At 45.9% G+C, this 19,465-nt stretch overlaps 1 protein-coding gene across 6 annotated transcripts in view; it reads left to right on the forward strand.

Moving 5' to 3' along the window:
• The window catches only part of pdzd2 (PDZ domain containing 2), a 599,663-nt gene that overhangs the window by 363,803 nt on the left and 216,395 nt on the right, over positions 1 to 19,465 (forward strand). For all 6 annotated transcript variants that reach the window (XM_038790713.1, XM_038790714.1, XM_038790715.1 and 3 more), the window contains one exon: positions 9,642 to 10,101. In XM_038790713.1, coding sequence (XP_038646641.1) covers positions 9,642 to 10,101 — 460 coding nt within the window. The remainder of the gene's footprint in view (positions 1 to 9,641; positions 10,102 to 19,465) is intronic.

Genomic DNA, 19,465 nt, shown 5'->3' on the forward strand with positions numbered 1-19,465 from the left:
GCTTTTGATATATTACCAGACAAAAGATTGGCTGATAACAGAGAATTGTTGAGTGCAACAATCTGTTCCTAAAAATTCTTATCGATTTAAAAGAAAAGGAAAATAAAGAAAGACTTGCAAATAAACAGTACATTTTGTGGTGGCCAACGTAACTTTTGGTGGGAAACAAATTATTTTATATATTTGGGTGATGGTCCTTTTAAGAACTAGGGGCTGGATTCTCCGTTTGGGAGACAATGTGCTGATGCTGGCATGGGAGCAGTGGCGTTTTACCCCAGGAAAAACAGCGCAAAACCTCCACTAATTCTCCGTCTAGTGGGGGGCTAGCAGGCTGCGGTTACAGCTGGAGAATTGCCGGGACCGTGGCCGTGCATGCGCACAGCAGCGGCCTGCGCCATGCAACATGGCACCGGCTGCGCACAGACCCGGCCTACCAAATAGTACTCCCCTTTGGTCAGGCTTGTCCCCCCCGGACCACCCCCCACCAGTGCCCCAGCCCCTGCCAAAGCCCCCCCTTGCCCGCAGATTGGCTCCACCCCGACTGTGGCGGCGCTGGACTCAGTCCGGGTTCCCGAAAAAAACAAAAGCACACGTGCCCCATACCGTGGGGAACTCAGCCCATTGATGGCAGAGTGTTGAGGGAGGGCCTCAGGTAATGTCCTGAGGCTGTCTATACGGTGTGGAGTGTACTCTGCGAGTGTGACGTTTTGGTTAGAGTGAAGCATCGCAAAAGCGGCACCGCACCCGATTTCGGTGCCAACGGGGATTCTCCGGCCGATCGCCGAACGTGATTTCGGCGTCAGAGATTGGAGAATCCTGCCCTAGGTTTCTCTTGCCTCCAGTAACTGACCATGTGACCAAGCTGCCTGGGAGATAAACAATCAGAAGTTAATTATTAAGTTGAATAGGTTCCTGAGGGGGTCCTGTGCTCAAGCCGTTTAGTTTTGATTAATACAAGTTGCATGCAGTGAACATCACTTTCAAACGTGGTTCAGTTGACTGTAAGGCTTGGCTAAAGGGGTTTCAACACCCTGGCTAACTGAAATACTCTATTAATATGGGAGTTGAGCTTCTGAGTTGGCCAAGCTGAGAAGAGAGCGACCCTTCTAGATGCAAGACTCCAGGGTTGAAGAACATTAGAACCAGGAGAGTTCTGACCTGAAGTGGCATTAGTGATGCCTATTTTCAAGGGGAATCTACAGTTGGAGATGATTTGAAGTGAAAAACTTGTTAGAAATAAGCAAGAAGCCTAAAACATTTCAATCCTGAAACAAACCTTCAAAACAGTACTCATACTAAATGGTTATTCTTCCATATTCTGACAAGAATCTGACTTGAGAATTTTGGGGTGTAAGCCAAATGAGGGCAGAAGGAAATTGAAGTTCAGAATTTCAGATGAGATTCTAAGTAACTGTGTTCATTGTACTTTTTAAGATCTTTGTTGTAACTGGCAGTGTAGTTATTAGCATTCATATTGTTTGATTTTGGTATAGTAAAGTCATGTCGTTTTAAACCGTGATCCTTGTTGCTTTGTTCTTTTAGTAAATAACAGTAAATTTAAAAAAGAAATGCAATGCTACTAGCCTCTACCGAGATCATGGCACTTTGATGACTTCAGGACATCCCAAAGTGATTTCCAGTCACACTTTTGTGAAGTGTTGCCATTGTTGGAATGTAGGAAACTTAGCAGCCAAATCGAACAAAGCAAGATTCCACAAACCACAATGTGATAATGACCAGATCATCTGTTTTAGTGATGTTGGTTAAGAGAAAAATATTGGTGAGGAACTCCTCTGCTTTTCTTTCAAGTACTACCACGGGATATTTTATGTCCACCTGAGAAGGCAGGCAAGACCTTCACTTAACATCCCAGACAAAAGATAGCACCTCTGTCAGTGCAGCACTTCCTCAATTGTGTATGGAAGTATCAGGCCAGATTATGTGCCCAAGTCACCAGAGTGGGACTTGAACCCACAACCTTCTGAACAAAGGCAAGAGCACTGAGTTACACAATTACAGTCGATGATAAAACAGAGGTTATGCTATTTTTACAGCAACAGAACCATTATAACTTGAAACTTTTAATCACCGTTCTATTTCAAATTACCTTTGTTTCACATCAGGGCGGCATGGTGGTTAACACTGCTGCCTCACAGCGATAGTGATCCGGGTTCCATTCCAACCTTGGGTGACTATTTTGTGTGGAGTTTGCACAGTCTCCCCGTGTCTGTGTGGGTTTCCTCCGGGTGCTCCGGTTTCCTCCCACAGTCTAAAGATGTCTAGGTTAGGTGGATTGGCCATGCTAAATTGCCCCAAGTGTCCAAAGGTTAGGAGGGGTTATGGGGATAGGGCAGGGGATCTTTCAAAGGGTCAGTACAGACTTTATGGGCCAAATAGCCTCCTTCTGCACTGTTTGGGATTCTATGATTCATCTTACCTACGAGCGAAGGATGTTTCCGGCTGGTTTCTGTAACAATTGCTTTTACAGCTGGGATGTGTTCCATTTACCAGCAATTTCACTCAAACTAATTTTGATCAGTCCTGTTTGGGAGAGCCGTGTGCTTGCTGACTGTATGTCTGGTATTATAGGAACCAGACAGTAGCTCATTTCAATGGTAAGCTGAGAACAACAGAATTCGACATTTTAAAACTCGCTGCTGGTTAAAATTGGCCTTGCCTCTGATGTTCTCTCTACTTACTCTCTTCTGTTGTGCAAGTCTATTTTTTCATTCTGAATTAGTATTTGACCTCCCCAGATGTATTACGGTCACAGTTTCAACTTCTTTGTCAATAATTATATTGTACACACATGACTGAGAATCTGTTGGTTTTCTGACATACTGGAAATCCAAACGATGGCGAACAGGAAAAAACCCTCTAATCCATTCCACTTGTTGCATACAATTGTGATATCTAACATATCTGAATATATACACTCTTGACCTCACCCAAAACTATGTGACCTTCCAACAGAAAGCCCTGGGGTTATCCAAAAATTTGGGGTTGGGGGGAGTTCATGCTTGTCAAAACGTTGAGGATTCTTTGAGTAAGTATTGGAGCTTATAGATAAAGGGCAGGCTAAGCGATATTGTAGGTTGAGTGTTCCCGTTTAAGTCACACACCTGTTGTTGGCTAATTTCCAGATAGCGAACCACGTGGCAGGGCATCGGGTGCAATTATCCCAGAGGAGGTCAAGTAAGAAGCTGCTTCTGGGATCGCCATCCAATTAGGAATGGCAGGTGCCATGAATGTGTGAGGGCCAATCAGAGCGCCCAAGTGACACAAGGTGGAGACATCATTCTGTTGATGTGAGCAGCAGCCAATTCCTCATGCCCAGCACTATCCAGTGGCTCCATCTGTGGGTGACTAGCAAAATGTTTCAAGCGATTGTGGACATCCAAAGATTTGCCAATTTTGACCTTTAAACTGATAATAGCATGTAAATGTTGTGATGCATGAACCTCCTGTCCTGCTGTCACCCCTGTGAATAGAGGAGCTTCTGATGCAGCAGGGTCCTGAGCATAGTGGCAAACATTCCCTTGCCTAGCAAAACTCTATCTACCTGATCCTCCTGTGGACTAGTGGTCTCGGTCACTGAACTGATAAACCACAAACATAGACTAATGCTCTGGGGTTCCAGATTCAAATCCCACCACAGCCAATGGTTAAATTTGAATTTCATAAAATAAACTTCCTATGGCAGGCATTATTTTTAGGTTCCCTCCTGTTGTCTAGGTCACTGAACTGGTAAACCACAAACCTAAAGCAATGCTCTGGGGTTTCAAGCTCGAGTCCCACCATGTTCGACGGTAAATCATCATGTGGCAGACCTGGGTGAGCTGAAAATTTATTAAAATATTCAATGACCCTGCTTCCCTCATAACTCTCGGAGAAAAGATTTCTCCTTCTTTTGTCCTAAAAGGGTGATCCCTAATTTTAAAATAGTGCGCCAACTTCTGGATTTATCCTCAAGAGGAATCATCCTTTCCATGTCCACCTTGTCAAGTAATGCAGCATATCTCCACAAAACAAGTGGTTCCCACTGATGAAAACTGATGAAAATGTTAGAAGAAATCAGCAAGTCTCACAGCATCTGTGGAGAGGGAAACAGAATTAACATTTTGTGTCATATATGACACTTACTCAGAACTGAAGGAAGGTGGAAATGTGATGGATTTTATGCCATTGAAAGGGCGGAGGGGGTGGAAGAACAAAAATGTAGAGGGTGGGAGACATTAAATGACAAAGATGTCATGGAATAAAAAAAGGGCAAAGAAGTAGTTGTGCATCTCACTGATGACTCTACACCCGTGTTGCTCATGTTTTTCTAACGCTGTGTCAGTGGGTAATTTTTATAAATATTTTCTCTACAACTCCAACTAATTAGTTGGGCGATTAGATTTGGGGCTTTCTCTGCTCTACATCTGCATTTTGCTCAGCATAAGGGGTGACATGGACATTTATATGGTGGGGGGGGAAGTGAATGGTCAAGCTAAAAAAAAGTTTGCATCCTTGGCAGTTAGGCTGAGCACACAGTTTGCCTGTAGTGTCGCTTAATTCCAACAACGAATAGAAATATGTTAATGGACAATGTTTTTACTCAATTGTATTAATTACTGTTTATGTTAGAATAAGGACATTTGTAAAAATAAAATTCCTGGTTCTGTTAGTGAATGTTGATGAATCGTAAAATATAACCATATGTTTGATGACAGACGTAAAGTGCTTTATTCTCTTATTTGCATTCCCACCTTTCCCCTCGAGGAAACCTGCAAGATGAAAGCTTGCAAAATTTTCTTCTTTTTGTGCTGCTGCGTAATGTTTTCATTGACGTACTCAATATCTGCAAAAAACCTTGTGGCAGTGCACTATCCCTCGCCCAACCAATATCCATTTAGTTTTAATGCAGTTGCCTGCCCACAAGAGTAAGGGGGTTGTAGAAGGTTAGAAGTGGTGTTTCAAATGCTAATACCGTGAAGTCTTTGTGCTGACTCCTTTTGGCTATACAAGAGCTTCAGTGCGAGGTTCAATACTGCTTTATGAACACCTGTCAACTCTCTCTCTTAGCGAGAGAAGTTGTTGGCTGTGGTTGCTGTTGTTCTTGTTTCCATTTCTTTTAATACCTTATTCTCTATTACTCTTCTTTCAAAAATGAAGATTACATCTGTTTTGTTGCTGTTCAGTCAGGTAAGACGAAAGATATTCAGAAAGTGCTGACTGTGCATCAGTGTCTGTAGCATAACATGTGTGTTTGTGAGTTATCTTTGAGTTATGGGAACATTGTGGTAAAGGTGCTGACTGATCTGTAACATGTCTGATTGTGTAATCTCAGTCAGCAGTGTGTGGTATTCATTACTAGGCGGGTTTGGGAAGAAAGTAGCTGAAGTGATACAAACTAACCTTGGCAATACATTATGTTTAGTTTAATTGATGGTTTTCTGCTGTGCTAGCGTTTCAGGCAGTGGCAGACCTTTACAACATGTAAGATGTGGATTTTCATTCATTCTAATTAATTTGCATTGTGTCACCTATTTCATTGGTGGGGATATTCTGCTTGATGGTCTATTGGAGTACTGAACTATTTACTGTTCTCATAGTGTTCAGTGAGCCAATGAGGATGATAGAATTATCCTTGTGAATATCACAAAGCTGTTTGTAGATACTGGGGATTCCTTGATGGGAGTTTTTATGGCTCCAAGTTTTGGAACCACTTGTTTTGTAGAGATATGCCCCGTATATTTCTTCAATTCCATGGGCTAAATGATTGAACATGTCTATCAAAGTGAACACGATCTCTCTCAGTATTGGACAGTGGTAGTTCTGATGTGAGCTGCTGCACCTCGGAGGCAACTCTAAAGAAACAGTGGAGCATATTAGTTAGTAACTAATTTATATATCCTTTAGACATTTCTGGTTCTCACAATAGTACAGTCAATTTTCCTTCCCTTTAACTCGATGTGAATTATGCAGAGCACCAAGACGTTCTGATTTTTGTTCAAAAATGGCAGTTCTGTTATTTAACAAAGAAGCAAACAGTGTGTACATCTGTGGACTATTTGTTAAAGTTAATTTCCATTTGTTAAAGTTTCATTGTGTTCAGAATGCTCAGTTAGGGTGAGAGGGGAAGGGTGAGGGGGGATGGGGGAAAGAATTAAGAAGTTTGTATTTAATCGAAAGTCAGGCCTTGAGTTAATCATCTTAATGAACAGAAAAATGTCAAAGTATTGCCACGGCAGGCATAAAGGGGAGCCAGACTACCTTTGCAAATGTATTGACAAAGTAAAGTTGGAAACAACTGTCTTTGCGTGTGTAGGATATTATTTTGGTGATTGGTATTAAGAATAACAAATAGTTTCTAGTTCTATAACAAAAAAAATCATGCCTATATTTCAATTTAAATTAACTTGTGCTGATTTTTTTTTTAAAGTTTATTTTCTTGCCTCTTTTTTCGATGTAATGGGTCACTTGTGAGGTATATTTTATAGAGTTGCCCAATTGTGTTTTGTCTCTACTGGGAACATTGCATACTGAAGGATGGGAGAAGCATCTCCTCTACTTTGTATAATCAAATTTTGTTACTTGAGCTCTTTAACAATAATTAATAGGATCATTTCAAGGAATTATATTCATATGACACTGCAATAGTTGGAAATTTTCTTGGAATCGTTTCCATTTTTTTAATGATTTGTTTTTTTATTTCGCTACCATAGCTTCCCTGGAATTTAAGTAGAAATCCCTTTTAAGCAGTTCTGACATTTTTTAGTGAAGTTACTATGGTAGAACACGAGTATTTCTGAGCAGCTCAATTCATCAAGATATCTCAAAGTACTTCACTTTCAACCCAATTCTCTTGTGAATGTGTATTAGAGGGAAATGTAACAGCCAATTTTCACACAGTATGGTCCCATTAACAGTAAGCAGGTGGCCAAAAGCTAATTGATTTCTGGTGGTGTTGGTTGAATAAGGAACTTTTCTAGTCAAGAGGAGTACTTCTGACTTTCCTTCAAATAGTGCCATGAGATTAAATCCCCCAAAACAGTGAGTCTCAGTTTGACATCCCACCTGAAAGGTGACACTTCCAATAAGGCAAAACTCCTCAGTCTTTAACTGTATTGTGAACCCAAATTATAAGTCATAAATGTTTACAGCATGGAAACAGGCCCTTCAACCCAGTTTCTATCACTAAGTTAGTCCCACTTGCCCACATTTGGCCCCATGTAACTGTCTAACTGTTCTTTAAAGGAAAAAATTGGACCCACCTATATGTGCCCACATTCTTAATGGGACATGAACCCACAACCTCTGACTCAAAAGTGATAGTGCTACTGATCAAGCCAATAACTCAATTAATTGAAAGATAGCTATACATTTGACAAGTTTAAGTATTTCTTTCTTGTTTCTTTTAAATACTAATTGGACTCCCAGTGCTGCTGTTAGGATGTTGAAGGAACTCCCATCTTCCACCTTCCATAACCTTGAGCTCATCCAAAATTCTTCCGCCTGTTCACTCGGACCAAGTCCCTTTCGCTCATTACCCCTGTGCTTGCTAACTTATATTGGCTCCTGCTTCAGCAATGCCTTGTAGTTAACATTTTTACCCATGTGGCCTTTTTCCCTATATCTGTAAACTTCTCCTCTGAGAATCAATGCACTCCTCCAAATTGGACCGATACATCTATGATTCATTGATCATGATCATGATGTGATGTTGAGCGACTATCTGCCATGCTCCCATCGAGTGTGGCTCTTGGGTGTATGAGTTTTTGAGTGTATGGTGTATAGATAACATTTACCCTTTTATACGTCTTTCAAACCTTTTATACAATTTCACTGCTGTTGAGGAATTTTCCATGTTGGGAACATGTGGCAAGATTCAAGGTATATATTCCTATGGGCGGTATATAAAGGTATATATTCCTATGGGCGGTATATATGGGCGGTATATATGGGCAGTATATAAAGGTATATATTCCTATGGGCGGTATATATGGGCAGTATATAAAGGTATATATTCCTATGGGCGGTATATATGGGCGGTATATATGGGCAGTATATAAAGGTATATATTCCTATGGGCGGTATATATGGGCAGTATATAAAGGTATATATTCCTATGGGCGGTATATAAAGGTATATATTCCTATGGGCGGTATATGTGGGCAGTATATATGGGCGGTATATATGGGCAGTATATAAAGGTATATATTCCTATGGGCGGTATATATGGGCAGTATATAAAGGTATATATTCCTATGGGCGGTATATAAGGTATATATTCCTATGGGTGCATGATTCCCAAAGATTTTCTGTTCATTCATTTTAATTTCATCAAAAATGTGGGAAAATACACCTGGGCAGAGATTCTCTGAGCCTGCGCTAGGCCGGAGAATCGCCAGTGATGCCGGAAATTCCCACCACACCGCTCCTAGTCCGGGAGGCGATTCTCCGCTGACCAAAGAATCGGCGGCAGTCGCGCATGCGCAGTCAACGCGGCATCGGTCGGGGGGGGGGGCCGTTTCTCCGCGATCGACCGGCCGAGTTCCCGCCGTGGTTCCAACCTGATTCCATCCGGCGGGAGCTCGGACCCGCGGCGGGGCTGGCCATCCTGGTTGGGGGGGTGGGGGGGGGGATCAGCCTCCAGAGGGTGACCTCCAAGATGGCCAAGTCCACGCTCGAGGGCTACCGATCAGTGGACACGCACGATCCGGTGGAGTGCCATGTTGCGTGGCGCCGGCGAGGAAATGGCCACCACGCCCAAGCACTGCTGCGGAAACGGCCGCCGCGCCAGCAGTGTAGGGCCGCGAATCGGCGCCGGAGCTGTGTGCAGCACTCTGGCGCCGTGCTGGCCCCCTGTGGTGTTTACGCCGGCATCAACACTTAGCTGGGATTTTGGAGAATCCCGGTCCCTAATTCCTGAATGCATTATTGTGATTCTTTGTTTGGAGGTTTGGGGGGGGGGGGGGGGGGGGGGGGGGGGGGTGTGCTGTGTGTGAAGTTTTGCTTGTTGGCAATGTGAGTAAAAAGGTCAGTTTGGAAACTGCAACTTGTACACTTTTGCAGCCCCTGGTACCCGACCCATGTGTGACTTTTGTTTTCTCACATATGGGTCAGGTTTGCAGTGCAGTTTAAGAGCCATGATGGAGGGCAAGAAGAGTGTGAGGACAAAGGGTGATTGGTTAGGAGGCCTGCCTGTTCTTCCATCACAACTGCCCGGGTCTCAACATTGTTTAACGGCCCCTCACATCTTCACCCACCAATGCCATCTCATCCCCTCTCAGAGTGTCCAACCAGCTCCAACACATGAGATTAATGTGCAGGAGGAAATACTATTTTCCGATGACCCTCACGATGGGGACCCTGACTTTGGACGAGATGGATATGCGTTTTGCACCTAGGACCTTTCTGACCTGAAAATAGGTCACAGGAACATGGTGCGTGGTTGGAAAGGGAAAGGAAAATAACTTTTTGCGAGAAGAAAACTAAATTGAGCATTTTGCGACCAGGCCGGCAGTTTTATGCAAATTTGGCTTAATTTCTGAAAGGAAGAATTTCACCTCTGCTAAATACAGAATGCTTATCTTAATCCATTCTTTAAAGAGTTTAAGGATTTAATTGATGAAGGCATTCTGTTTGTGTTACAGTTACCTGGCTGACCAGTGCTGGAATGGCGGATATATCTACCTGATCATGCTGCGTCGCATTAAACGCAAAGCCCCTCTTCCTCCTTCCAATGGCAGCGGCAGTGAACTCACGTCAGGCAGCGGCAACTCTGAACCCAGTGGGAGTCCCGCACAAAATGGCAAACGGACTCGAAAGTTTGGTGTCATCTCCCGTTCTTCCCTCAACCGGGATAGCCAGGAGAGTCGGGAGAGTCACAGCTCTGAGCAAGAGAATGGATATCACGTTTCCATGGAGGCAGAGTGTTCAAAAGCTGAAGGGACTGACTCTCATGGTGACCCCAATGGCTCTGATGCAGCTGTTGACCGGTGTACAGAAGAGCAACTTTCTAACGGAACCTCTGCTCTACCAACAGCACAGTACAGAACCCGGCTCTCAGAAACAGGGCAGACGGATACTAGACAGAGTGGACACTCTACTCAGGTAACTTATTGTTGGGCTCTGATTTTGGAGATTATGGAGAGTTAAAATGGAATGGAATATGTTGGTATCTTTGCCTTCTCACTGGGCCATATCTTAGCAGGACTGAAACTTCAACTTATAATGATTTCAATTTCAAAATAGGTTTGAATCGTGATTGTATTTTTTCTGGAGACCCATTGGGCAGTTGGGCGGCGCCAACCCGCGCATGCGGGGCGGGGGGGGGACTTCTTCAGCGCGCCGGCCCCAACGCAACATGGCGTTGGGGTTCAGGGGCTGGCCACGCAACAAAGTAGACCTGGGGAGGGAGAGGCTGGCCCGCCGATTGGTGGGCCCTGATCACGGGCCAGACCTCATCAGAGGCCCCCCCCCCCCCCCCCCCCCAGTGACGGAGTCCCCCTTCCTGACCCCCACAGGCCGCCCCTCCCCCCCCCAACTCTTCGCGCAGAGTTCCCGCCGGCAGAGTCCAGGGATGCCAGCGGGACTCTGCCATTTCCGCGCGCCCCGCGGCCGCTCAGCCCATCCGGGTCCGGAGAATCGGCGGCCTGGCTGCGGGCAGCAGCCCGCAACTGCCGCCGCGCCAAACAAGCCGGTGCAAATGGCACTGATTCTACGCACCTTGGAGAACGGGGCGGCGCGGTTGCGGCGATTCTCCGGCCCGGCGCATCACTGGGAGAATACGCCCATGATCTTCCGGCCCCCCCCCCCCCCCCCCCCCCCCCCCCCCCCCCGCCCCGCCCCGCATACTATGGTATAATGAGCCAGGTCTCGGGCTTCCAAGTTCTCCTGCTCATGACACTCCAACCCTACACTCCTTACCATAGAGTTACCAAGGCTTCAGGACTGTCCTCAAATTTCCAGGAATTAAAGAGCAACCTCCTGGACACTGTTGCAAGTAATCTAGGAGTAAAATCATAAGAGCATTAAACACAATCAGCAGAATTCTCCGTTGGGAGACTAAATGCTTGGGTCACTGTCTGTGCGGAGGCTGCACATTCACCCTGTGTCTGCGTGGGTTTCCTTTTCGTGCTCCAGTTTCCTCCCACAAGTCCTGAAAGACGTACGTGTTAGGTGAATTGGACATTCTGACTTCTCTTCCTCAGTGTAGCCGAACAGGCGCTGTAGTGTGGCGACGGGGGGATTTTCACAGCAACTTCATTGCAGTGTTAATGTAAGCCTACGTGTGACACTAATAAAGGTTATTATAATGTGACGACCAGGAGAGCACAAGGTACTTCAGCTGTGGCCTCACAAATATACAACTCCAACATGACCTCCCTGCTTTTGTAATCTATGCCTCGATTGATAAAGGCAAGCGTCCCATATGCCTTTTCCCATTTGCCTTTTTCAGCACCCTATTAACCTGCCCTTCTGCCTTCAGAGATCCAAGGACAAACACGCCAAGGTCCCTTTGTTCCTTGGAACTTCCCAGTCTCAGGCATTGTTGTCCCAACCTCCCACTTCTTTGCTTCTGCTTCTGAACAGCAATGGAAGAATTGAAGGACTATCTTTCAATATTTGTTAAAAAGAGTACAATTAGAACTTGAGTAGAATCTAATCCTTTTCCAAGCCAGCAGTTTGGGCTATTAAGAACAAAGAACAAAGAAAATTACAGCACAGGAACAGGCCCTTCGGCCCTCCTGGCCTGCGCCGATCCAGATCCTTTATCTAAACCTGTTGCCTATTTTCCAAGGATCTACTTCCCTCTGTTCCCTGCCCATTCCTATATCTGTCCAGATGCATCTTAAATGTGCCAGCCTCTACCACCTCCACTGGCAAAACATTCCGGGCACCCACCACCCTCTGCGTAAAAAACTTTCCACGCACATCTCCTTTAAACTTCCCCCCTCTCACCTTGAAATTGGGTGACCCCTTGTAACTGACACCCCCCGCTCTTGGAAAAAGCTTGTTGCTAACCACCCTGTCCATACTTCTCATAATTTTGTAGACCACAATCAGGTCCCACCTCAACCTTCGTCTTTCCAACGAAAACAATCCTAATCTACTCAACCTTTCTTCATAGCTAGCACCCTCCATACCAGGCAACATCCTAGTGAACCTCCTCCGCACCCTCTCTAAAGCATTCACATCCTTCTGGTAATGTGCCGACCAGAACTGCACGCAGTATTCCAAATGTGGCCTAACTAAAGTCCTATACAACTCTAACATGACCTGCCGACTCTTGTACTCAATACCCTGTCCGATGAAGGCAAGAATGCTGTATGCCTTCTTGACCACTCTATCAACCTGTGTTGCCACCTTCAGGGTACAATGGACCTGAACTCCCAGATCTCTCTGTACATCAATTTTCCCCAGGATTCTTCCATTGACCATATAGTCCCCTCTTGAATTTGATCTTCCAAAATGCATCACCTCGCATTTGCCTGGATTGAACTCCATCTGCCATTTCTCTGCCCAACTCTCCAATCTATCTATATTTTGCTGTATTCTGACAGTCCCCCTCGCTATCTGCAACTCCACCAATCTTAGTATCATCTGCAAACTTTTTAAAAATAAATTTAGAGTACCCAATTATTTTTTACAATTAAGGGACAAATTAGCATGGCCAATCCGCCTACCCTGCACATCTTTGGGTTGTGGTGGTGAAACCCACGCAGACACGGGGAGAATGTGCAAACTCCACACGGACAGTGACCCAGGGCCGGGATTCGAACCCAGGTCCTCAGCGCCGTAGGCAGCAATGCTAACCACTGTGCCACCGTGCTGCCCGTATCATCTGCAAACTTGCTAATCAGACCTATACCTTCATCCAGATCATTTATGTGTATCACAAACAACTGTGGTCCGAGCACCGATCCCTGTGGAACACCACTAGTCACCTTTCTCCATTTTGAGACATTCCCTTCCACCACGACTCTCTGTCTCCTGTTGCCCAGCCAGTTCTTTATCCATCTAGCTAGTACACCCTGAACCCCATGCGACTTCAGTTTTTCCATCAACCTGTCACGGGAAACTTTATCAAACGTCTTACTGAAGTCCATGTATATGACATCTACAGCCCTTCCCTCGTCAATTAACTTTGTCACTTCCTCAAAGAATTATATTAGGTTTGTAAGACATGACCTTCCCTGCACAAAACCATGCTGCCTATCACTGATAAGTCTATTTTCTTCCAAATGTGAATAGATCCTATCCCTCAGTATCTTCTCCAACAGTTTGCCTACCACTGATGTCAAGCTCACAGGTCTATAATTCCCTGGATTATCCCTGCTACGCTTCTTAAACAAAGGGACAACATTAGCAATTCTCCTGTCCTCCGGGACCTCACCCGTGCTCAAGGATGCTGCAAAGATATCTGTTAAGGCCCCAGCTATTTCATCCCTCGCTTCCCTCAGTAACCTGGAATAGATCCCATCCGGACCTGGGGACTTGTCCACCTTAATGCATTTTAGAATACCCAAAACTTCCCCCTTCCTTATGCCGACTTGACCTAGAGTATTTAAACATCCATCCCTAACCTCAACATCCGTCATGTCCCTCTCCTTGCTGAATACCGATGCAAAGTACTCATTAAGAATCTCACCCATTTCCTCTGACCCCACGCATAAATTCCCTCTTTTGTCTTTGAGTGGGCCAATTCTTTCTCTAGTTACCCTCTTGCTCCTTATATATGAATAAAAGGCTTTGGGATTTTCCTTAACCCTGTTAGCCAAAGATATTTCATGCCCCCTTTTAGCCCTCTTTATTGCGCGTTTGAGATTTGTCCTACTTTCCCGATATTCCTCCAAAGCTCCGTCAGTTTTAAGTTGCCTAGATCTTATGTATGCTTTCTTTTTCATTTTAGCTAGTCTCACAATTCCACCCGTCATCCATGGTTCCCTAATCTTGCCATTCCTATCCCTCATTTTCACAGAGACATGTCTGTCCTGCACTCCAATCAACCTTTCCTTAAAAGACTCCCACATTTCAAATGTGAATTTACCCTTAAACAGCTGCTCCCAATCCACATTCCCTAGTTCCTGCCGAATTTTGTTATACTTGGCCTTTCCCCAATTTAGCGCTCTTCCTTTAGGACCACTCTCGTCTTTGTCCGTGAGTATTCTAAAACTTATGGAATTGTGATCGCTATTCCCAAAGTAATCACCGACTGAAATTTCAACCACCTGGCCGGGATCATCCCCCAATACCAGGTCCAGTATGGCCCCTTCCCGAGTTGGACTATTTACATACTGCTCTAAAAAACTCTCCTGGATGCTCTTTACAAATTCTGCTCCATCTACGCCTCCAACACCACATGAGTCCAATTCAAAGTTGGGGAAGTTAAAATCTCCCATCACGACCACCCTATTGCTCCTACATTTTTCTATAATCTGTCTGCATATTTGTACCTCTACTTCACGCTCGCTTTTGGGAGGCCTGTAGTAAAGACCTAACAATGTTACTGCACCCTTCCTATTTCTTAGCTCTACCCATATTGCCTCGCTGCTCGAATCCTCCATCGTGCCCTCCTTAATCACAGCTGTGATATCATCTCTGACTAGTAATGCAACTCCTCCACCCCTTTTACCTCCCTCTCTATTCCTCCTGAAGCATCTATACCCTGGGATATTTAGTTGCCAGTCTTGCTCTTCCCTCAACCAAGTCTCAGTAATACCAATAACATCATATTCCCAGGTACCAATCCAAGACCTAAATTCATCTGCCTTACCTGCTACACTTCTCGCATTAAAACAAATGCACCTCAGACCACCTGTCCCTTTGCGTTCATCATCTCTTCCCTGTCTACTCTTCCCCTTAGTCACAATGAGTTTATTATCTAGTACCTTACTGGCTTTAGTTGCTGCCTCTTTACTGACCTCTAACTACCTTTTCTGGTTCCCATCCGCCTGCCACATTAGTTTAAAACCTCCCCAACAGCGTTCGCAAAAGTACCCCTAGGACATTGGTTCCAGTCCTGCCCAGGTGTAGACCATCCGATTTGTAATGGTCTCACTGCCTCCAGAACCAATGTCCCAAAAATCTGAACCCCTCCCTCCTGCACCATCTCTCAAGCCACGTATTCATTCTGACTATTCTTGAATTTCTACTCTGACTGTCTCGTGGCACTGGTAGCAATCCTGAGATTACTACCTTTGAGGTCCTACTTTTTAACTTATCTCCTAACTCCCTAAATTCTGATTGTAGGACCTCATCCCGTGTTTTACCTATATCGTTGTTGCCTATATGCACCACGACAACTGGCTGTTCACCCTAATTCTCTGAACATTGCATTTTTATTTTTGGCATTTTAAAAGATGCAAAAATGGTATCTATGGTGATTTTTGGCGATTTGTCTCTATTCCATATTCATGTTGTCACTAGACCACATTGGTAACAATTCATGATACAAATAAGTTCCTTTTGTGGTTTGCCACCTTGCCATAGTAGAGAGGCTTGAGCGTTCTGTTCATCTCGAGAACAATGCCGCCAGGAGACTTAAATTCCTGGCAGGGTCACCCATGATGGTAAGGTCGAAAGGTAGGAACCAGACAAAGTGAATCAAAAACAAGTCCTCAATGGCAGACCAAGTAGAAGGACTTGTATGGTATCAATAGCTGTGATAGCAGATGAAGGCTGCAGCAGGAGGGAGATCCCAAATCATTGAGGTTCCCTTGCCACCGGAACTGGACCTATTTTCTGTCAAGGGCCATGTGTCTGCTGATGTGCAACGGCATACCCACATTCAAAGATGACCTGCACCAGGCATCTACCTGGAGGAGACCACCCCCCCCCCCCCCCACACACACACACACACACACATACACACACACACACACACACACACACACACATACACACGCAAGAGCACCAAGGTTTACCTCAAGAAATGCAACATCAATGTCAATGCTTCGTAGACGCTTGCTCAGAAAATACCTACTTGGAGGAATCTCCTAGTTGAAGGAACATAATTCTTTGAGAACACCCGACGGTAGAGGTCTGGAAAAGGACCATAAGAATGCAATACCAGTGATCCCGAATCCAAGGACTGATCCCACGTCTTGGAAACATCTGCCAAGTGTGTGGTTGAAGATGTGGCTCTAGGATCGGGCTCATCAGTCATGCAAGAACCACAGCACCCATGACCAGTGACACAGAGTTTCTTACATGGACAATCATATCATTAGTGAGTGATTGATGAAGAAGAAGACAAATAAATTTCATTGAGGCCATTGAGTAATATTTGTTATGGGCCAGAGTTTAGAGAACCCCAATGTATATCATGGATTTCACCTGACCCACAACATTGACAAGATTGTGGTATGGGGAGCGCACAGCACACTCTACAGGTGTGGTACAACAGAAATGGAAAAGTATTTATTAAAGCAAAACAATGTTTATTCCATGAACTCAAGTTAACTTTTTAAAAACCTACAGTGAACATCTTAGCAACCATTAATTCAAATACAACCCCCAAAGAATACAACACTAAGTAATCGTTAAGCTGTCCTTTTAACCTCCATAAGACTTGAAAAAGAACTTTTAACAGAAGCACATCAGGTTAAAGTCACTACTGAGAGCAGTTATTAGTTTTAAATCACCAAAGTTCAGAGTTAGGCTCCTGAGGTTACACTGGAAGTCCAGTCCCAACAGGAGAGGAGCGCAGAGGTCGGGGAATACATATAACTTAAAATCGGCGTACTCGGTGCCCTGTATTGCGAGGGTTGCAGTAGAGCACCCCCGGATCTGCACCGAGTGCGAGGGAGATGGTTTGATGCGGCGGGAAGATTGGGAGCGAGCAGCGCCTTACCATATCTGGGTGAATGAAGCTCTCCGTGCTCCCGGAGTCGAACAGACAAGGCGATTCGTGCCCATTTACCCGGACGGTCATCATGGAGCTCTGGAGGTGTTTGGGTCGTGACTGGTCAAGAGTGACCACGCTGAGTTGCGCGTAGCCGGCGTGGTCGGAGGTGCTGGGGTGGTCCCAAGATGACTGCCCCTGTCGGTCGCATGTGTCGTGCGGCGTGGCAGATGACGACCAAGACAGCGGCCCCCGTCGGTCGCACGTGTCGGGCAGCGAGGAAGATGGCGGCCAAGATGGTGGCCCCCATGAGCCGCATGTGGCGGGCCGCGTGGGCGAGGATGGCCAAGATGGCGGCCCCCGTCAGTCGCACACGTTGTGCGGGCTTGAAGATGGCTGCCCCCACGGACAACAGGCCGGCAGGCAAGCTGCCACACTGCGAGGTCTGCGGGCCTGTGAGTCCAAGAGTCGGGTCTACGATTTTGAGGATTTGGACCTGGCCAGGCAAACTTTAGCAAAATGTCCCTTTTTACCGCAGTCGCTGAAATTCGTGTTCCGAGCCAGGCAGCGCTGCCTGGGGTGCTGATGCTGGCCGCAGAAATAGCAGGGTAGCCCCCCGTGTTGGGCGGGCGGCCGCGCGGCACAGGCCTGGGGTACTCTCTGGTCGGGGGTCCACAAGGGGGGTCGCGTGATCAGACGGGAACGCGTTGAGGCTTTGGAACGCTACTTCTAGGGAGGAGGCTAGCTTTACCGTCTCTTCCGGGTTGAGGGCACCTTTCTCAAGTCGGCGCTGTCTCAAGTAGTTGGACCTGACTCCAGCCACGTAGGCGTCCTGCACGGCGAGGTCCATCTGTTGAGTGGCCGTAACTGCTCGGTAGTTGCAACTCCACGCAAGGATTTGAGGTCGCGTAGGTACTCCTCCAGCGACTCCACGGGACGATGGCGGCGAGCAGTGAGGAGATGCTATGCGTACACCTCGTTCACTGGCCTTACGTATAGGTGCTTCAGCATCGCAAGAGCGTCTGCATAGGTGGAGGCTTCCTTGAGTTGTACAGAGATTCGATGGCTCACCCGGGCGTGGAGGAGGCTCAGCTTCTGATCGTCGGAGACGGAAGGCGAGGAGGAGGCGGCAAGGTAGGCCTCAAAGCAGCGGAACCAGTGCGAAAAAAATCCCTTTTGCCTCCGCGGCTTGTGGGTCGAGTTCCAGTCGGTCAGGTTTGAGGGCCGATTCCATTGTGGTGTTGTCGTCGATTAAATTGATGCAACCATCAATTCACGCGAAACAGAGAGTAGATGTAAACTGTGGCTTTAATCGACTAGAACAGTGTCTGCCTACGACTGCTCTGCTACTGAGAGCCGCCTACAGGGCTGCTGCTCTTTATACCTCCCCTCAAGGTGTGGAGCCAGGGGCGGAGCCCACAAGGGCACCAACATGATACATTCCAGGTAATATCGTACAATGGTCCATAGGTGGAGCCCACATGGACAACAGTGTGGTACAGTTACATACATGGTGAATGGTTAATGCAATACGTTCACCACAATCTGACAACACAACTGGGACAAAGTACCAGTGAACCAAAATAACGTTCCAGCCTGCCTCAGCACTCGGCTTCCCCTTAGGATTTACACCCGGGCTGGACTGGCTCAACTCTCTTTCTCTCCGGAACAAAATTGTGACTTTTGGGGGTCTTTTTTCTGAGGTGGATTTGGGAAATTTCCCAACTTGAGCTGCCCGTCTTGGCAGAGAAAATTTATCCCTGTGACTACCTTGTCCCCTCTTGGGGATGAGTTGGGAGTTTCAATGGTGGTGATCTGTACAAGCAAAGATTTGTTCAGACTTTCATTCTGAAAAATAAACCAGGAAATGTGTACAGGCAGATATAAATCAACCACTTTTACTGTCACATCAGCGACTCTCGCTGGGAACAGAATTGGAACAACTTATCATCTTCTGCTTGCTCTGGGTGAAAGCCTGGGGGATGATTCTTCAGTTTACTTCAATGGGAAAGTGAATTTGTGCAGACAAATGACAGTCATCAGAATGGAAGCAAGACAGGAAAGTTGACTGAAATTTAAGACATGACAGGTAAGTAAATGTAACTTGAGAATCTGGATTTTTGTTCAGGAATGTCTCTTCCCTCATCCCTCTTTCAAGCTTCCAATTAAAGCTGTGTTATTTTAGACAATGTGCCCTATAACTGTAATTGAGCTCAGCGATCCTGGGTGAGGTATGGGTGGAGTGGGGTATGAAGGGCCTTCATACACCTTCTGTATCTGGTGACCTGCTGGGGAAATTGTTGGTATGTGAACCATGGGTAAGAACATACCTTGGCTGTAATCCCCACCACAGACGAACCACTGTAGCATTTGTTTGTTTTATAGTTTAAGACCAGTTTAGCCCACTTGGCTAGACAGCTGGTTTGTGATGCAGAGGAAGGCCAGCAGCGTGGGTTCAATTCCCGACTGGCTGAGGTTATTCATGAAGGCCCGCCCTTCTCAACCTTGCCCCTTGCCTGAGGTGTTGGCAATCCTCAGGTTAAAACACATCAGTCAGCTCTCCTCCCCAAAGGGGAAAGCAGCCCTTGATCACCTGGGCCAATGGTGACTTTACTTTTCATTTAATTT

Source organism: Scyliorhinus canicula, chromosome 3 (genome assembly GCF_902713615.1).
Source record: "Scyliorhinus canicula chromosome 3, sScyCan1.1, whole genome shotgun sequence".
Lineage (NCBI taxonomy): Eukaryota > Metazoa > Chordata > Chondrichthyes > Carcharhiniformes > Scyliorhinidae > Scyliorhinus > Scyliorhinus canicula.